This window comes from Ranitomeya imitator, chromosome 1, assembly GCF_032444005.1.
Source record: "Ranitomeya imitator isolate aRanImi1 chromosome 1, aRanImi1.pri, whole genome shotgun sequence".
Lineage (NCBI taxonomy): Eukaryota > Metazoa > Chordata > Amphibia > Anura > Dendrobatidae > Ranitomeya > Ranitomeya imitator.
Window position 1 is genome coordinate 799,625,857 of NC_091282.1, and position 13,070 is coordinate 799,638,926.

Below are 13,070 nucleotides of genomic sequence, written 5' to 3' on the forward strand. Positions count from 1 at the left end.
CCCATCCTATAACAATGTCCCCCATCTTGGGCCCCTTCCAGTAATAATACCCCCATCCTATAACAATCCTCCATCTTGGGCCCTTCCAGTAATCTGCCCCCCATTCTGGGCCCCATCCTATAACAATGTCCCCCATTTTGGGCCACTTCCAGGTATAATGCCCCCCATCTGATTATGCTTACCATCACCCGCTCCCATGACGTGCGGCGTCCTTCTGTATAGGACACACATCCAGGTGAAATTGGAGCTGGCATCGGCGGGCCCCCTTTCTGCACGGGCCGCCCCCTCTGTGACCGCAATCGTTATGCCCAATATTCAGTACAAATCAAGGTCTTCTTTGAAGCTGTGGGTGTGGACGCGTTTTATAGCTGTACAAGATGGCAGGCCTTAAAAGGAACCTGTCACCTGAATTTGGCGGGACCGGTTTTCGGTCATATGGGTGGAGTTTTCGGGTGTTTGATTCACCCTTTCCTTACCCGCTGGCTGCATGCTGGCCGCAATATTGGATTGAAGTTCATTCTATGTCCTCCGTAGTACACGCCTGCGCAAGGCAATCTTCCCTTTAAATACCATTGTCAGAGACTGACATCAGCATTTCATGGTTAAACAGCAATAGAAGATATGGATTCCAGAACCGTGGCCACATTGCTCCAGAAACAGCGCCACTCCTGTGCACAGTTTGTGCCTGGTATTGCAGCTCGGTTCCATTGTACGGAATAGGGCTGAGCTGCAATACCACACACAACCTGGGACAGATGTGGCGCTGTTTATGGAATAAAGCAGACATGTTTTTCTAACCCTGTGCCAAATTCTTTAGCCATTTTTTACTACAAGTTTTAATACTTTTATCTGTTCCGTGGAAAGTTGGGTGGCCACCATCACGGCTACCACAAGATCTGCAGCGCTAGGTATATAATAATAATAATTTTTATTTATATAGCGCCAACATATTCCACAGCACTTTACAATTAAGCGGGGACATGTACAGACAATAAATTCAGTACAAGTTAAGACAATTTAAACAGTGACATTAGGAGTGAGGTCCCTGCTCGCAAGCTTACAATCTACAAGATTTAAGCTACAAGTATATAAAACATGATGCCCAGAGCCTGGGAAAGCTGGGTGCCAGCTGCCTCGGCTGGCGAGGACAATATTACTTTGCACAGACATCTGTCACCGCAGCAGACGCCGGATCCTCCATGAACATTTAGGTTCCACCACTATTAATATTACATTTGTCTGCTGCAGTCTAATGGAAAATCCGAGGGGAGGGGAGATCAAATAATATCCTCCAATGCCCGCGCCTCCCGTGCGAGGATCGTCCTTATCTGCAGCCCGGACCACAGCTGTTTGTCAGGCAGAGAATACACGCAGCGTTCCTCCCAAGCTCTGACATTTTCCTGCAGCGTCCATTCCCGGGATGTCGGACAGTGAAGGGATGGCCGTGGGTAAGTCACAAAATTAGTTTTATTTCCGCCAGTTTCACGTTTCACAGTTATGTTGGGCCTGGAGTCATCAGAGCAAGGGATCGGACGGGTGGGAAAGTGAGTCCAAATGAAATGAATCACGGGGACGAGGCTCCTTTATTAGCCGCCTGTATACAGAGAATCGATCCAATAATATAATAATATACTTTATTTATAGAGAAATACAACCCAGATGATGACTAGTTATTGATGTATCACAGTATGTATTTGTGTCTCCTTCCACCCTTCCCTTCATTCTTTATTTTGCAGTAATAATACTGAACGATAACGAATTCTGCGCTTTAATTATGCCCCCAGCAGAGGCATAGCTAGGGTTTTGGTTCGGAGGGGGCGAAGCTTCTGAGTGGGCCCCTAACCAGGTAACCTTGATTACAATTCGGTGACGCGCCCTAATAGTGGAGGAGAACCAACATAGATATTACCACCATACGGTCAGTGGTAAATACAGCCCTACAGAACATATAAGAGATCACAGCACAGTTACAGATATAATGTCTTCCGCTTATGTTTTCTGATGGAATTGTTCACTTTCCGGTCTTTTCCATCTGGCCCAGACCGACATGACAACTTCTTCCAGCCAGGACTCGTCTGCAGAGAATACAACAAAGACACGTTTCACTTCTCACATTCCAGCCCCATCACATCTATTCCCAACCTGCAAAAACTCCTCATCCTGCTGATACCCCAATACTGAGCTGCTGCTGCCATATGTGTCACTATTACTGCACCTGATACCCCAATACTGAGCCGCTGCTGCCATATGTGTCCCTATTACTACACCTGATACCCCAATACTGAGCCGCTGCTGCCGTATGTGTCACTATTACTGCCCCTGATACCCCAATACTGAGCCGCTGCTGCCGTATGTGTCCCTATTACTGCCCCTGATACCCCAATACTGAGCTGCTGCTGCCATATGTGTCACTATTACTGCACCTGATACCCCAATACTGAGCCGCTGCTGCCATATGTGTCCCTATTACTACACCTGATACCCCAATACTGAGCCGCTGCTGCCGTATGTGTCACTATTACTGCCCCTGATACCCCAATACTGAGCCGCTGCTGCCGTATGTGTCCCTATTACTGCCCCTGATACCCCAATACTGAGCTGCTGCTGCCGTATGTGTCACTATTACTGCCCCTGATACCCCAATACTGAGCCGCTGCTGCCGTATGTGTCCCTATTACTGCCTCTGATACCCCAATACTGAGCCGCTGCTGCCGTATGTGTCCCTATTACTGCCCCTGATACCCCAATACTGAGCCGCTGCTACTGTATGTGTCCCTATTACTGCACCTGATACCCCAATACTGAGCCGCTGCTACTGTATGTGTCCCTATTACTGCACCTGATACCCCAATACTGAGCCGCTGCTGCCATATGTCTCCCTATTACTGCACCTGATATCCCAATACTGAGCCGTTGCTGCCATATGTCTCCCTATTACTGCACCTGATACCCCAATACTGAGCCGCTGCTGCCGTGTGTCCCTATTACTGCCCCTGATACCCCAATACTGAGCCGGTGCTGCCGTATGTGTTCCTATTACTGCACCTGCTGTGTAAATGTGTAAATTCTAATGCACCCCTCTATAATATAGTAATGCCTGGTGCAAGTGCCCTAGAAAACAGTGCCCACATTTTGCCCCCTAGAACGTAATATTGCCCTGTGTGCCCCTTTGATAGTCACAGTAACCCGAGTTCCCCTATAACAATAAGTGCCCACTTTACATTTAATAATGTCCCGAGTCTCCCCTGTACAGCTCCCCTATTCACAGCATGATGCTCCCTCACTGTATAGTACCACCCACACAGTATATTGACCCCTTAGTAGACTCCAAACTGTTTGATGGCTCCAACACTGTATGATGGTCCCTTCACTGTAATCCCCACACTGTATGATGGCCCCATAGATAACCTTCATATAGTATAATGTGCCAGATAGTCCTCAATATAGTACAAGACAGTACCCCTATAGGCAGACCCTGTAGTATAAGGCAGTACCCCTATAGGCAGACCCTGTGGTATAAGGCAGCACCCCCCCATAGGCAGATCCTGTAGTGTATAAGGCAGCCCCCCATAAGCAGATCCTGTAGTGTATAAGGCAGCCCCCCATAAGCAGATCCTGTAGTGTATAAGGCAGCCCCTCCATAGTCAGATCCTGTAGTGTATTAGGCAGCACCCCCCATAGGCAGATCCTGTAGTGTATAAGGCAGCCCCCATAAAAAAAAACAATACTCACCTCTCTTCCTCCTTGTTCCAGCGGCGCTCCCTGCTCCCGCTCTTGTCCTGACAGCGGGCGCAGAGTGGTGACGTCACCGCGCCCACTGTCATTGTCGGCGTCTGCGAGTGTCGTCAGACGCTGACAGGGGGATGATGGGGGAAGGGGCGCAGCGCTCATTCACTCATCAATGTGTTGAGCTGTATCGGCTGATACAGCTCACCATGCGATGAGATACAGCTCACCATGCGATGATGGCGGGGGGCCCACTGCTGGCACCGGGCCCCCCGCCTGCTCAGGGGCCCCATAGCGGCAGAGCAGGGATATTGATTTTCCCTGCTCTGCCGCAGAATGTAACTGTATCGGCGCGCGCAGCATGCCGATGCAGTTTGAGTAGCGTAGCTCCAGGTGGGCCCCATTAGATCGCGGGGCCCAGGGCGATGGCCCCCTCTGCCCCCCCGATAGCTACACTACTGGCCGCCAGATATTGGTGGCAAATAAATTGATGGTATTAAACAGAACCCACATAATATTACCAAGTGTGCATACACGATAACAACATAAAGTGCTCGCATAAATAAAATCTACATCATGATGTGAACATACAATACTCTATACAGTGGGTATGGAATTTTTCAGACTCCTTTAAATTTTTCACTCTTTGTTTCATTGCAGCCATTTGGTTAATTCCAAAAAGTTAATTTTTTTCTCATTAATGTACACTCTGCTCCCCATCTTGACTGAAAAAAACAGAAATGTAGTAATTTTAGCAAATTTATTAAAAAAGAAAAACTGAAATATCACATGGTCATAAGTATTCAGACCCTTTGCTCAGTATTGAGAAGAAGCACCTTTTGAGCTAGTACAGCCATGAGTCTAATTGGGAATGATGCAACAAGCTTTTTCACATCTGGATTTGGGGATCCTCTGCCATTCTTCCTTTCAGATCCTCTCCAGTTCTGTCAGGTTGGATGGTGAATGTTGGTGGACAGCCATTTTCAGGTCTCTCCAGAGATGCCCAATTGGGTTTAGGTCAGGGTTCTGGCTGGGCCAGTCAAGAATGGACACATAGTTGTTCTGATGTCACTCCTTTGTTATTTTAGCTGTGTGCTTAGGGTCATTGTCTTGTTGGAAGGTGAACCTTCGGCCAAGTCTGAGGTCCAGAGCACTCTGGAGGAGGTTTTCACCCAGGATATCTCTGTACTTGGCCACCTTCATGTTTCCTTCAATGACAACCAGTCATCCTGTCCCTGCAGCTGAAAAACACCCCCATAGCATGACGTTGCCACCACCATGTTTCACTGTTGGGATTGTATCACCAAATAGGTCTATCTTCGTCTCATCAGACCAGAGAATCCTGTTTCTCATAGTTTGGGAGTCCTTCATGTGTTTTTCAGAAAACTCTATGCACGCTTTCATATGTCTTGCACTGAGGAGAGGTTTCCGTCGGGCCACTCTGCCATAAAGGCCCGACTGGTGGAGGGCTGCAGTGATAGCTGACTTTGTGAAACTTTCTCCCATCTCCCTACTGCATCTCTGGAGCTCAGCCACAGTGATCTTGGGGTTCTTCTTTATCTCTCTCACCAAGGCTCTTCTCCCACGATTGCTCAGTTTGGCTAGATGACCAGGTCTAGGAAGACGTCTGGTGGTCCAAACTTCTTACATGTTAGGATTATGGAAGCCACAGTGCTCTTAGGAACCTTGAGTACCTCAGAAATTCTGTTGTAACCTTGGTCAGATCTGTGCCTTGCCACAATTCTGTCTCTGAGCTCCTTGGCTAGTTCCTTTGACCTCATGATTCTCATTTGGTCTGGCATGCACTGTGAGCTGTGAGGTCTTGTATAGACAGGTGTGTGCCTTTCCAAAACAAGTTTAATTAAACACAGCTGGCCTCCAATGAAGGAGTAGGAAAATCTCAAGGGAGATCACAAGAAAATGGACAGCATGTGACTTAAATATGAGTGTCTGAGCAAAGGGTCTGAATACTTATGACCATGTGATATTTCAGTTTTTCTTTTTTATTAAATTTGCAAAAATATCTTTATTTCTGTTTTTTTTCAGTCAAGTGCAGAGTGTACATTAATGAGATAAAATGAACTTTTTTGGCCGCAATGAAGCAGAGAGTGAAACATTTGAAGGGGTCTGAATACTTTCCGTACCCACTGTACAGTGCCCACATATTAGTGCCATACAGTCAGACCATAATGGTGCCATATGCTACGAGATGCCTAATGGGTAAAGACCCTGACCTCGTTTACAAAAATGGTCATGAAATTCTGCTATATAGAATCTACATATCAGTGCCCTATAGTGCTGTTCTATAGAGTCCATATTATACTACCACCTGTGAAGGGTTGACACACTTGGCTGCTTCCCCAGGTTGACACAGGAACTGTTCTGGTAAAGAATCACCTGCTGGTTTATTGGGGATGACATAAACCTTAGCAGGGTTCAGCAAATAAACAAAGCCTTGCTGGCATAACGGTAAAACAAACAAAACACAGTTCATATGAGTCCTTTCTCTGCAGGGTTCACCTGCAGTCCCCCCGCCCCGCATAGTTCTTTAGCTCCTCTGGGAGCTAGGTGGGAGTTCCTGCTCTCCCAATTCACATCACAGACTGAACCACAGGTCTAGGTATATTACCTGGGCTGGTCATGTGATCGTGACATCACTGCAGGTCCTCAAACACCTGCAGGTCCTGCAGGAAAAAGGGATATGGTGAGCACCCTCCCACCCACACTGCGGATGCTCACATAAAACCGGCCCATTAAATTCTGTACACAGCTTCTCAGCACATAGTGTGCTGGAAACACCAAACACTCCGGATTCATATCACTGACCGCTGCATGCGTACCTCCCTTCCTCTACAAAGCCAGTGACTCTGTCACACAGCATATAGTGCCTACATGGTAGTACTATAATGTGTCCACATGATAGTATTATGTAACATAGTAACATAGTTAGTAAGGCCGAAAAAAGACATTTGTCCATCCAGTTCAGCCTATATTCCATCATAATAAATCCCCAGATCTACGTCCTTCTACAGAACCTAATTGTATGATACAATATTGTTCTGCTCCAGGAAGACATCCAGGCCTCTCTTGAACCCCTCGACTGAGCTCGCCATCACCACCTCCTCAGGCAAGCAATTCCAGATTCTCACTGCCCTAACAGTAAAGAATCCTCTTCTATGTTGGTGGAAAAACCTTCTCTCCTCCAGACGCAAAGAATGCCCCCTTGTGCCCGTCACCTTCCTTGGTATAAACAGATCCTCAGCGAGATATTTATATTGTCCCCTTATATACTTATACATGGTTATTAGATCGCCCCTCAGTCGTCTTTTTTCTAGATAAAATAATCCTAATTTCGCTAATCTATCTGGGTATTGTAGTTCTCCCATCCCCTTTATTAATTTTGTTGCCCTCCTTTGTACTCTCTCTAGTTCCATTATATCCTTCCTGAGCACCGGTGCCCAAAACTGGACACAGTACTCCATGTGCGGTCTAACTAGGGATTTGTACAGAGGCAGTATAATGCTCTCATCATGTGTATCCAGACCTCTTTTAATGCACCCCATGATCCTGTTTGCCTTGGCAGCTGCTGCCTGGCACTGGCTGCTCCAGGTAAGTTTATCATTAACTAGGATCCCCAAGTCCTTCTCCCTGTCAGATTTACCCAGTGGTTTCCCATTCAGTGTGTAATGGTGATATTGATTCCTTCTTCCCATGTGTATAACCTTACATTTATCATTGTTAAACCTTATCTGCCACCTTTCAGCCCAAGTTTCCAACTTATCCAGATCCATCTGTAGCAGAATACTATCTTCTCTTGTATTAACTGCTTTACATAGTTTTGTATCATCTGCAAATATCGATATTTTACTGTGTAAACCTTCTACCAGATCATTAATGAATATGTTGAAGAGAACAGGTCCCAATACCGACCCCTGCGGTACCCCACTGGTCACAGCGACCCAGTTAGAGACTATACCATTTATAACCACCCTCTGCTTTCTATCACTAAGCCAGTTACTAACCCATTTACACACATTTTCCCCCAGACCAAGCATTCTCATTTTGTGTACCAACCTCTTGTGCGGCACGGTATCAAACGCTTTGGAAAAATCGAGATATACCACGTCCAATGACTCACCGTGGTCCAGCCTATAGCTTACCTCTTCATAAAATCTGATTAGATTGGTTTGACAGGAGCGATTTCTCATAAACCCATGCTGATATGGAGTTAAACAGTTATTCTCATTGAGATAATCCAGAATAACATCCCTCAGAAACCCTTCAAATATTTTACCAACAATAGAGGTTAGACTTACTGGCCTATAATTTCCAGGTTCACTTTTAGAGCCCTTTTTGAATATTGGCACCACATTTGCTATGCGCCAATCCTGCGGAACAGACCCTGTCGCTATAGAGTCCCTAAAAATAAGAAATAATGGTTTATCTATTACATTACTTAGTTCTCTTAGTACTCGTGGGTGTATGCCATCCGGACCCGGAGATTTATCTATTTTAATCTTATTTAGCCGGTTTTGCACCTCTTCTTGGGTTAGATTGGTGACCCTTAATATAGGGTTTTTATTGTTTCTTGGGATTTCACCTAGTATTTCATTTTCCACCGTGAATACCGTGGAGAAGAAGGTATTTAATATGTTAGCTTTTTCCTCGTCATCTACAACCATTCTTTCCTCACTATTTTTTAAGGGGCCTACATTTTCAGTTTTTATTCTTTTACTATTGATATAGTTGAAGAACATGTAGACTCTATGTAACATACATAGTCTACCTAGTAATACCATACAGTGTCAACATTATCCTGTCATATAGAACCTAAATAATATTACAATAAAGTGACCACATATTACTGTTACATAAAATCTACATATCATTCAGCGCCCTCATAATACTTCCATATAGAGCATAACTAACTGTGCCACATATTGCCCACAAAAACTACTCTTACACTACTGCAAAAGTGAACTCAACAGTGCCGTACAGTGCTCACATTACACTGCAATACAGTGCCCATATCATTTTGCCATGCAATACCTACATAATAATGTCCCACTCACATAATACCCCACCATGGACAACATCTACAAGGAGTTTGTATGTTCTCCCCGTGTTTGTGTGGGTTTCCTCCGGGCACTCCGGTTTTCTCCCACATTCCAAAGACATACTGATAGGGAATCTAGACTGTGAGCCCCATCAGGGACATCGATGAAAATGTCTGTACAGTGCTGCTTAATTAATGGTGCTACAGTATATAAGTGAGTAAAATAAATAATACTGTTACACAATACCCATATAATACTACCATTCAATACCCACATAATACTGCCTTGCATTACACACATAAAATTGCTAAACAATACCCATAAACTGTAATATTGCCATACAATACACCTAGAATACTGCTTTACAATATCCACATTACACTTCTACACAATACCCATGTAATGCTGCCATAGAATACACCCATAATACTGCATACAATACGCACATAATACTTCCATACAATACCCACATAAAACTACTACACAGTACCCAGCCATACAATACCCACATAATGCTGCATTGCAGTGCCCACATAATACTGCCATACAATACCACTTATATCTACTACACAGTACCAATATAAAACTGCCATACAATACCATGCTATTTGGCGCCGGCACATTGCTGCTATAGAGTGAGCAGATCACAGTGCAGATCACATATTGTGGGGGCAGGGTAATGTTGCCATTATTCTCTCCAGAGTTGGCATTTACTCCAAAGTATTGTTCTCTGTTATCAGCCATGACAGGCTGAGGGATGACCACATTTTTCCTGGCTGTCATTCATTTTCAGGAAGTCTGCGGAAACATTTATTTCCGCCATGATACCTGTATATCTAACATTATACTTGCAAACTCGGCCAGTGTTTTGCAAATTTACCCGCGAGCTCTCTGCGAGTGATTTACCCGCAAGCTCTCTGCCCCTCGGGGTAAGACTTGGCACTTCTGTGCTGTCAAAAGTTCTTTAGTTGAAAGGGGTTCACTGAAGAAAAGCCGCCCCCTGTCCTCCCTACCCCACCCCAAATCGACCTCTGACAGGGTGTGACAGCTCCCCCCACACGAGGTGTAGACTAATGGTATATACAGGTATATACCCCATACCATCATACAGTCGCACATGCCCAGGTTTGAGCAAAACTTTATGCCTTTTTCCAAATGTAGGCATGGTTCTCCATGTAAACGAGGCTCAGCCATGTTTATGAATTGTGACTTTTAATTAAAAAGTCGGCAAAAAGAATTTACTCCAGTAAGTGGAGCCCCCTGTCCCTTTTTCTCTACCTTCCCAGACATAACTGAATTATGCCAGAAACAGTGCCACCCCTGCCCACAGGTTGTTTCTGGCATTGCAGCTCAATTAAAGTGACTGGTTCTAAGCTGCTATACCACAACTTGTTGACAGAAGAGTTACAGAGCACCACGTGTAATCCATGATTTCCTGAAATTTCTCCATTAAGGACCATTATGGGAAGGAGCTGAAGCAGCGTCCATTAATAATTCAGCGTCCATGCTTCTGCGGTCCTGTCTCCCCAGGGCGCTGACACAGCACAGATTTGTTTTGCACATATTACATTTCATTCCCATAAATGATGGATGTTGGGGGCTGTGAGCACTGGTCAGGGAACACACCGCCTCTGCCCTGTGTAATGGGGGTGAATGAGTCCCTGTGTTAGTGGAAGAGGGACAGTTTGTGACACAGGAGCCTCTCTACAAGGGGTCGTTCTATATAGCACCTATCTGTAATCCCCCACCCTCCCCATATTGTAATACAGTATAATGATCACAGGGCGGCCCCATTACTGGCAAGACCATGCACATTATAATGGCAGCACGTGTAGGGGCTCCACTGCCAAAGGTGCTGCAATAAATGCAACCATCGAAGAAGGGCACTCATTCAGACGAAAAGTGCAGGAAGAAAGATAGATAGATAATAATAGATAGATAAACAGATGATAGATAGATAATAGATGATAGATAATGGATAGATAGCCAATGAAAACCCAAAAGTCATCATCTCATCTAAAGTCAGGCGGTCCCTGTACGATGGGCGTCGTGGTCCGGTGCCTCCCATCTTCTTAGGATGACGTCCTCTTCTGGTCTTCACGCTGCGGCTCCGGCGCAGGCGTACTTTGTCTGTCCTGTTGAGGGCAGAGTAAAGTACTGCAGTGCGCAGGCACCGGGCCTCTCTGACCTTTCCCTGCTCCTGCGCACTGCAGTACTTTGCTCTGCCCTCAACAGGTCAGACAAAGTACGCCTGCGTCGGAGCCGCAGCGTGAGTGCAGCGCCCCAGAGTCCTGGTTGTTGCAGTAATGTTGTTCTTCCACCAGGGGGAGTGATGTTACGTCTGATGGCACCAAAGGAGTTCACCTTGCCAGGTATCAAAGCCACACACACACTTCACACTCCAGTCCACCAGGGGGAGCTAAGGGTTCTATCTACTAGGCCACTCCTCACATAGGGTAAAACTGGTGGGTTGGTTAGGAAGTTAGGCAGAGTGAATTCGGAAGGAGAGGAGAGCTCCTGGCTGGGGACCAACGAGGAAAGTTCTCCCGGTTGAGCTGACTGGGGTGATCCCTGGCCAGATCCAGACTGAAGTCTGAGGAGAAAGGAAAGAAGGACACGGAGCTGCGCCTGCAACCCATGCCGCAGCATCCTAGGTAAGGACAAGAAAGGAATTGTGCTGTAGTGAGTGAGCAAAGAAGTCGTAGCAACAGGAGTGAAACATTGGGGGGAGACCAGCTAGAAGCAGGCTGCCTCCTTCCGAAGCGCAGACCCGGTGGCCGGAACACCGAGGGAGTACAAGACTCTATGCTTTACTTCAGAGACCGGCAGGGCAGTCGATTCCAAGTTGGCTGTCCGACCTAAACACCTAAGCAGACAAGGTGGCAACGCGGAGGAGGGGCGACACTATGGTCCCTATAAAATAGCCTCAGGCCACCACCGTCATACGGGTTTGTCCTATCCATCTAGGGGACAGAGAGAGAGAAGTAACAAGAGTGAGGACGTTATGGTAGCTAATGCAAGTAGGGACCTACTACGTTACTGTGCGCAAGGGGAAGGCTACTGATTTCCACCTGGATAAGGGGACTCTGGAATTGCCATCAGACCGACCGGATCCTGCCTACCCTGTTATCCGGCACTCTGGACTGTGGATGCTGAAGCCTTCAGTAAAGGTAAAGAGACTGCACCCATTGTGTCCTCGTTATTCACCGTGCCTTGCACCATCCACCATCATCACCTACACTTCTGGGAAGCCCTGGGGATATACTTCACCTGTGGGAAGGTATACCATCTAGCTGCCATTCCATCACCCCAGCGGACCCCCAAGCAGCATCGGTCACCCTGACCGAATACCACAGGTGGCGTCACGAACAGTACTGTTACCTACTGACTCTGCCTTTTATTGGGCGCCCCTCATAGGGCCACGGTCCGGGTGTGGCCACCGTGACATCCCCGTCGAGGGAACTGAAGGACCCGGTACCGAGTACCCCATTGCCCTTACGTGGGGGCGATCCATGAATGCAAGAAGAGGACGTCATCATAAGAAGATGGGAGGTGCCGGACTGGACCGCAGCAGGAACGCCCCTGGGTCATACAGGTTTGTCCTATCCATCTGGGGGACAGAGAGAGAGAAGTAACAAGAGTTAGGCTATTAGGGGGACCCCCCAAAAAAATGACGTGGGGTCCCCTATATTTTATAGCCAGAAAGGCTACGCAGACAGCTGCGGGCTGATATTCATAGCCTAGAGAGGGGCCATGGATATTGGCCCACCTGGCTACAAATAACAGTCTGCAGCCACCCCAGAAATGGCGCATCTGTAAGATGCACCAATTCCGGCACTTAGCCCCTCTCTTCCCACTCCTGTGTAGTGGTGGGATATAGGGTAATAAGGGGTTAATGTCACCTTGCTATTGTAAGGTGACATTAAGCTGGGTTAATAACGGAGAGGCGTCAATAAGACGCCTGTCCATTATTAATCCAATAGTAATAAAGGGTTAATAAAACACACACCCATTAGGAAAAAAGTATTTTAATATTCTTCATTTAACCATACTCACCATACTTCAGCGCCTGCAAAAAACGTAAAATAATAAACCGTATACTACCTGTCCGCCATAGTCCAATTAATAACGAGTGTCCCACGACGATCTCCCCTATAGAACATTGGGTGATGTCACTGCTCTACAAGACCCTCAGTGACACACTGACAGGAGACAATGGATCCTGCAGTGCATCACAGAGAGGTTACTACTGTAGAGTTCAAAGTCTCACTTTATGGCAATTGCTGC

At 46.5% G+C, this 13,070-nt stretch overlaps 1 protein-coding gene across 2 annotated transcripts in view; it reads left to right on the forward strand.

Annotated features, from left to right (window-relative positions):
* The first annotated feature begins 1,320 nt into the window (after positions 1–1,320).
* EML1 (EMAP like 1) overlaps positions 1,321–13,070 on the forward strand; it is a 161,548-nt gene continuing 149,798 nt past the window's right edge. For both annotated transcript variants that reach the window (XM_069738298.1, XM_069738315.1), the window contains exon 1: positions 1,321–1,448. In XM_069738298.1, coding sequence (XP_069594399.1) covers positions 1,421–1,448 — 28 coding nt within the window. In that variant the 5' untranslated portion in view covers positions 1,321–1,420. The remainder of the gene's footprint in view (positions 1,449–13,070) is intronic.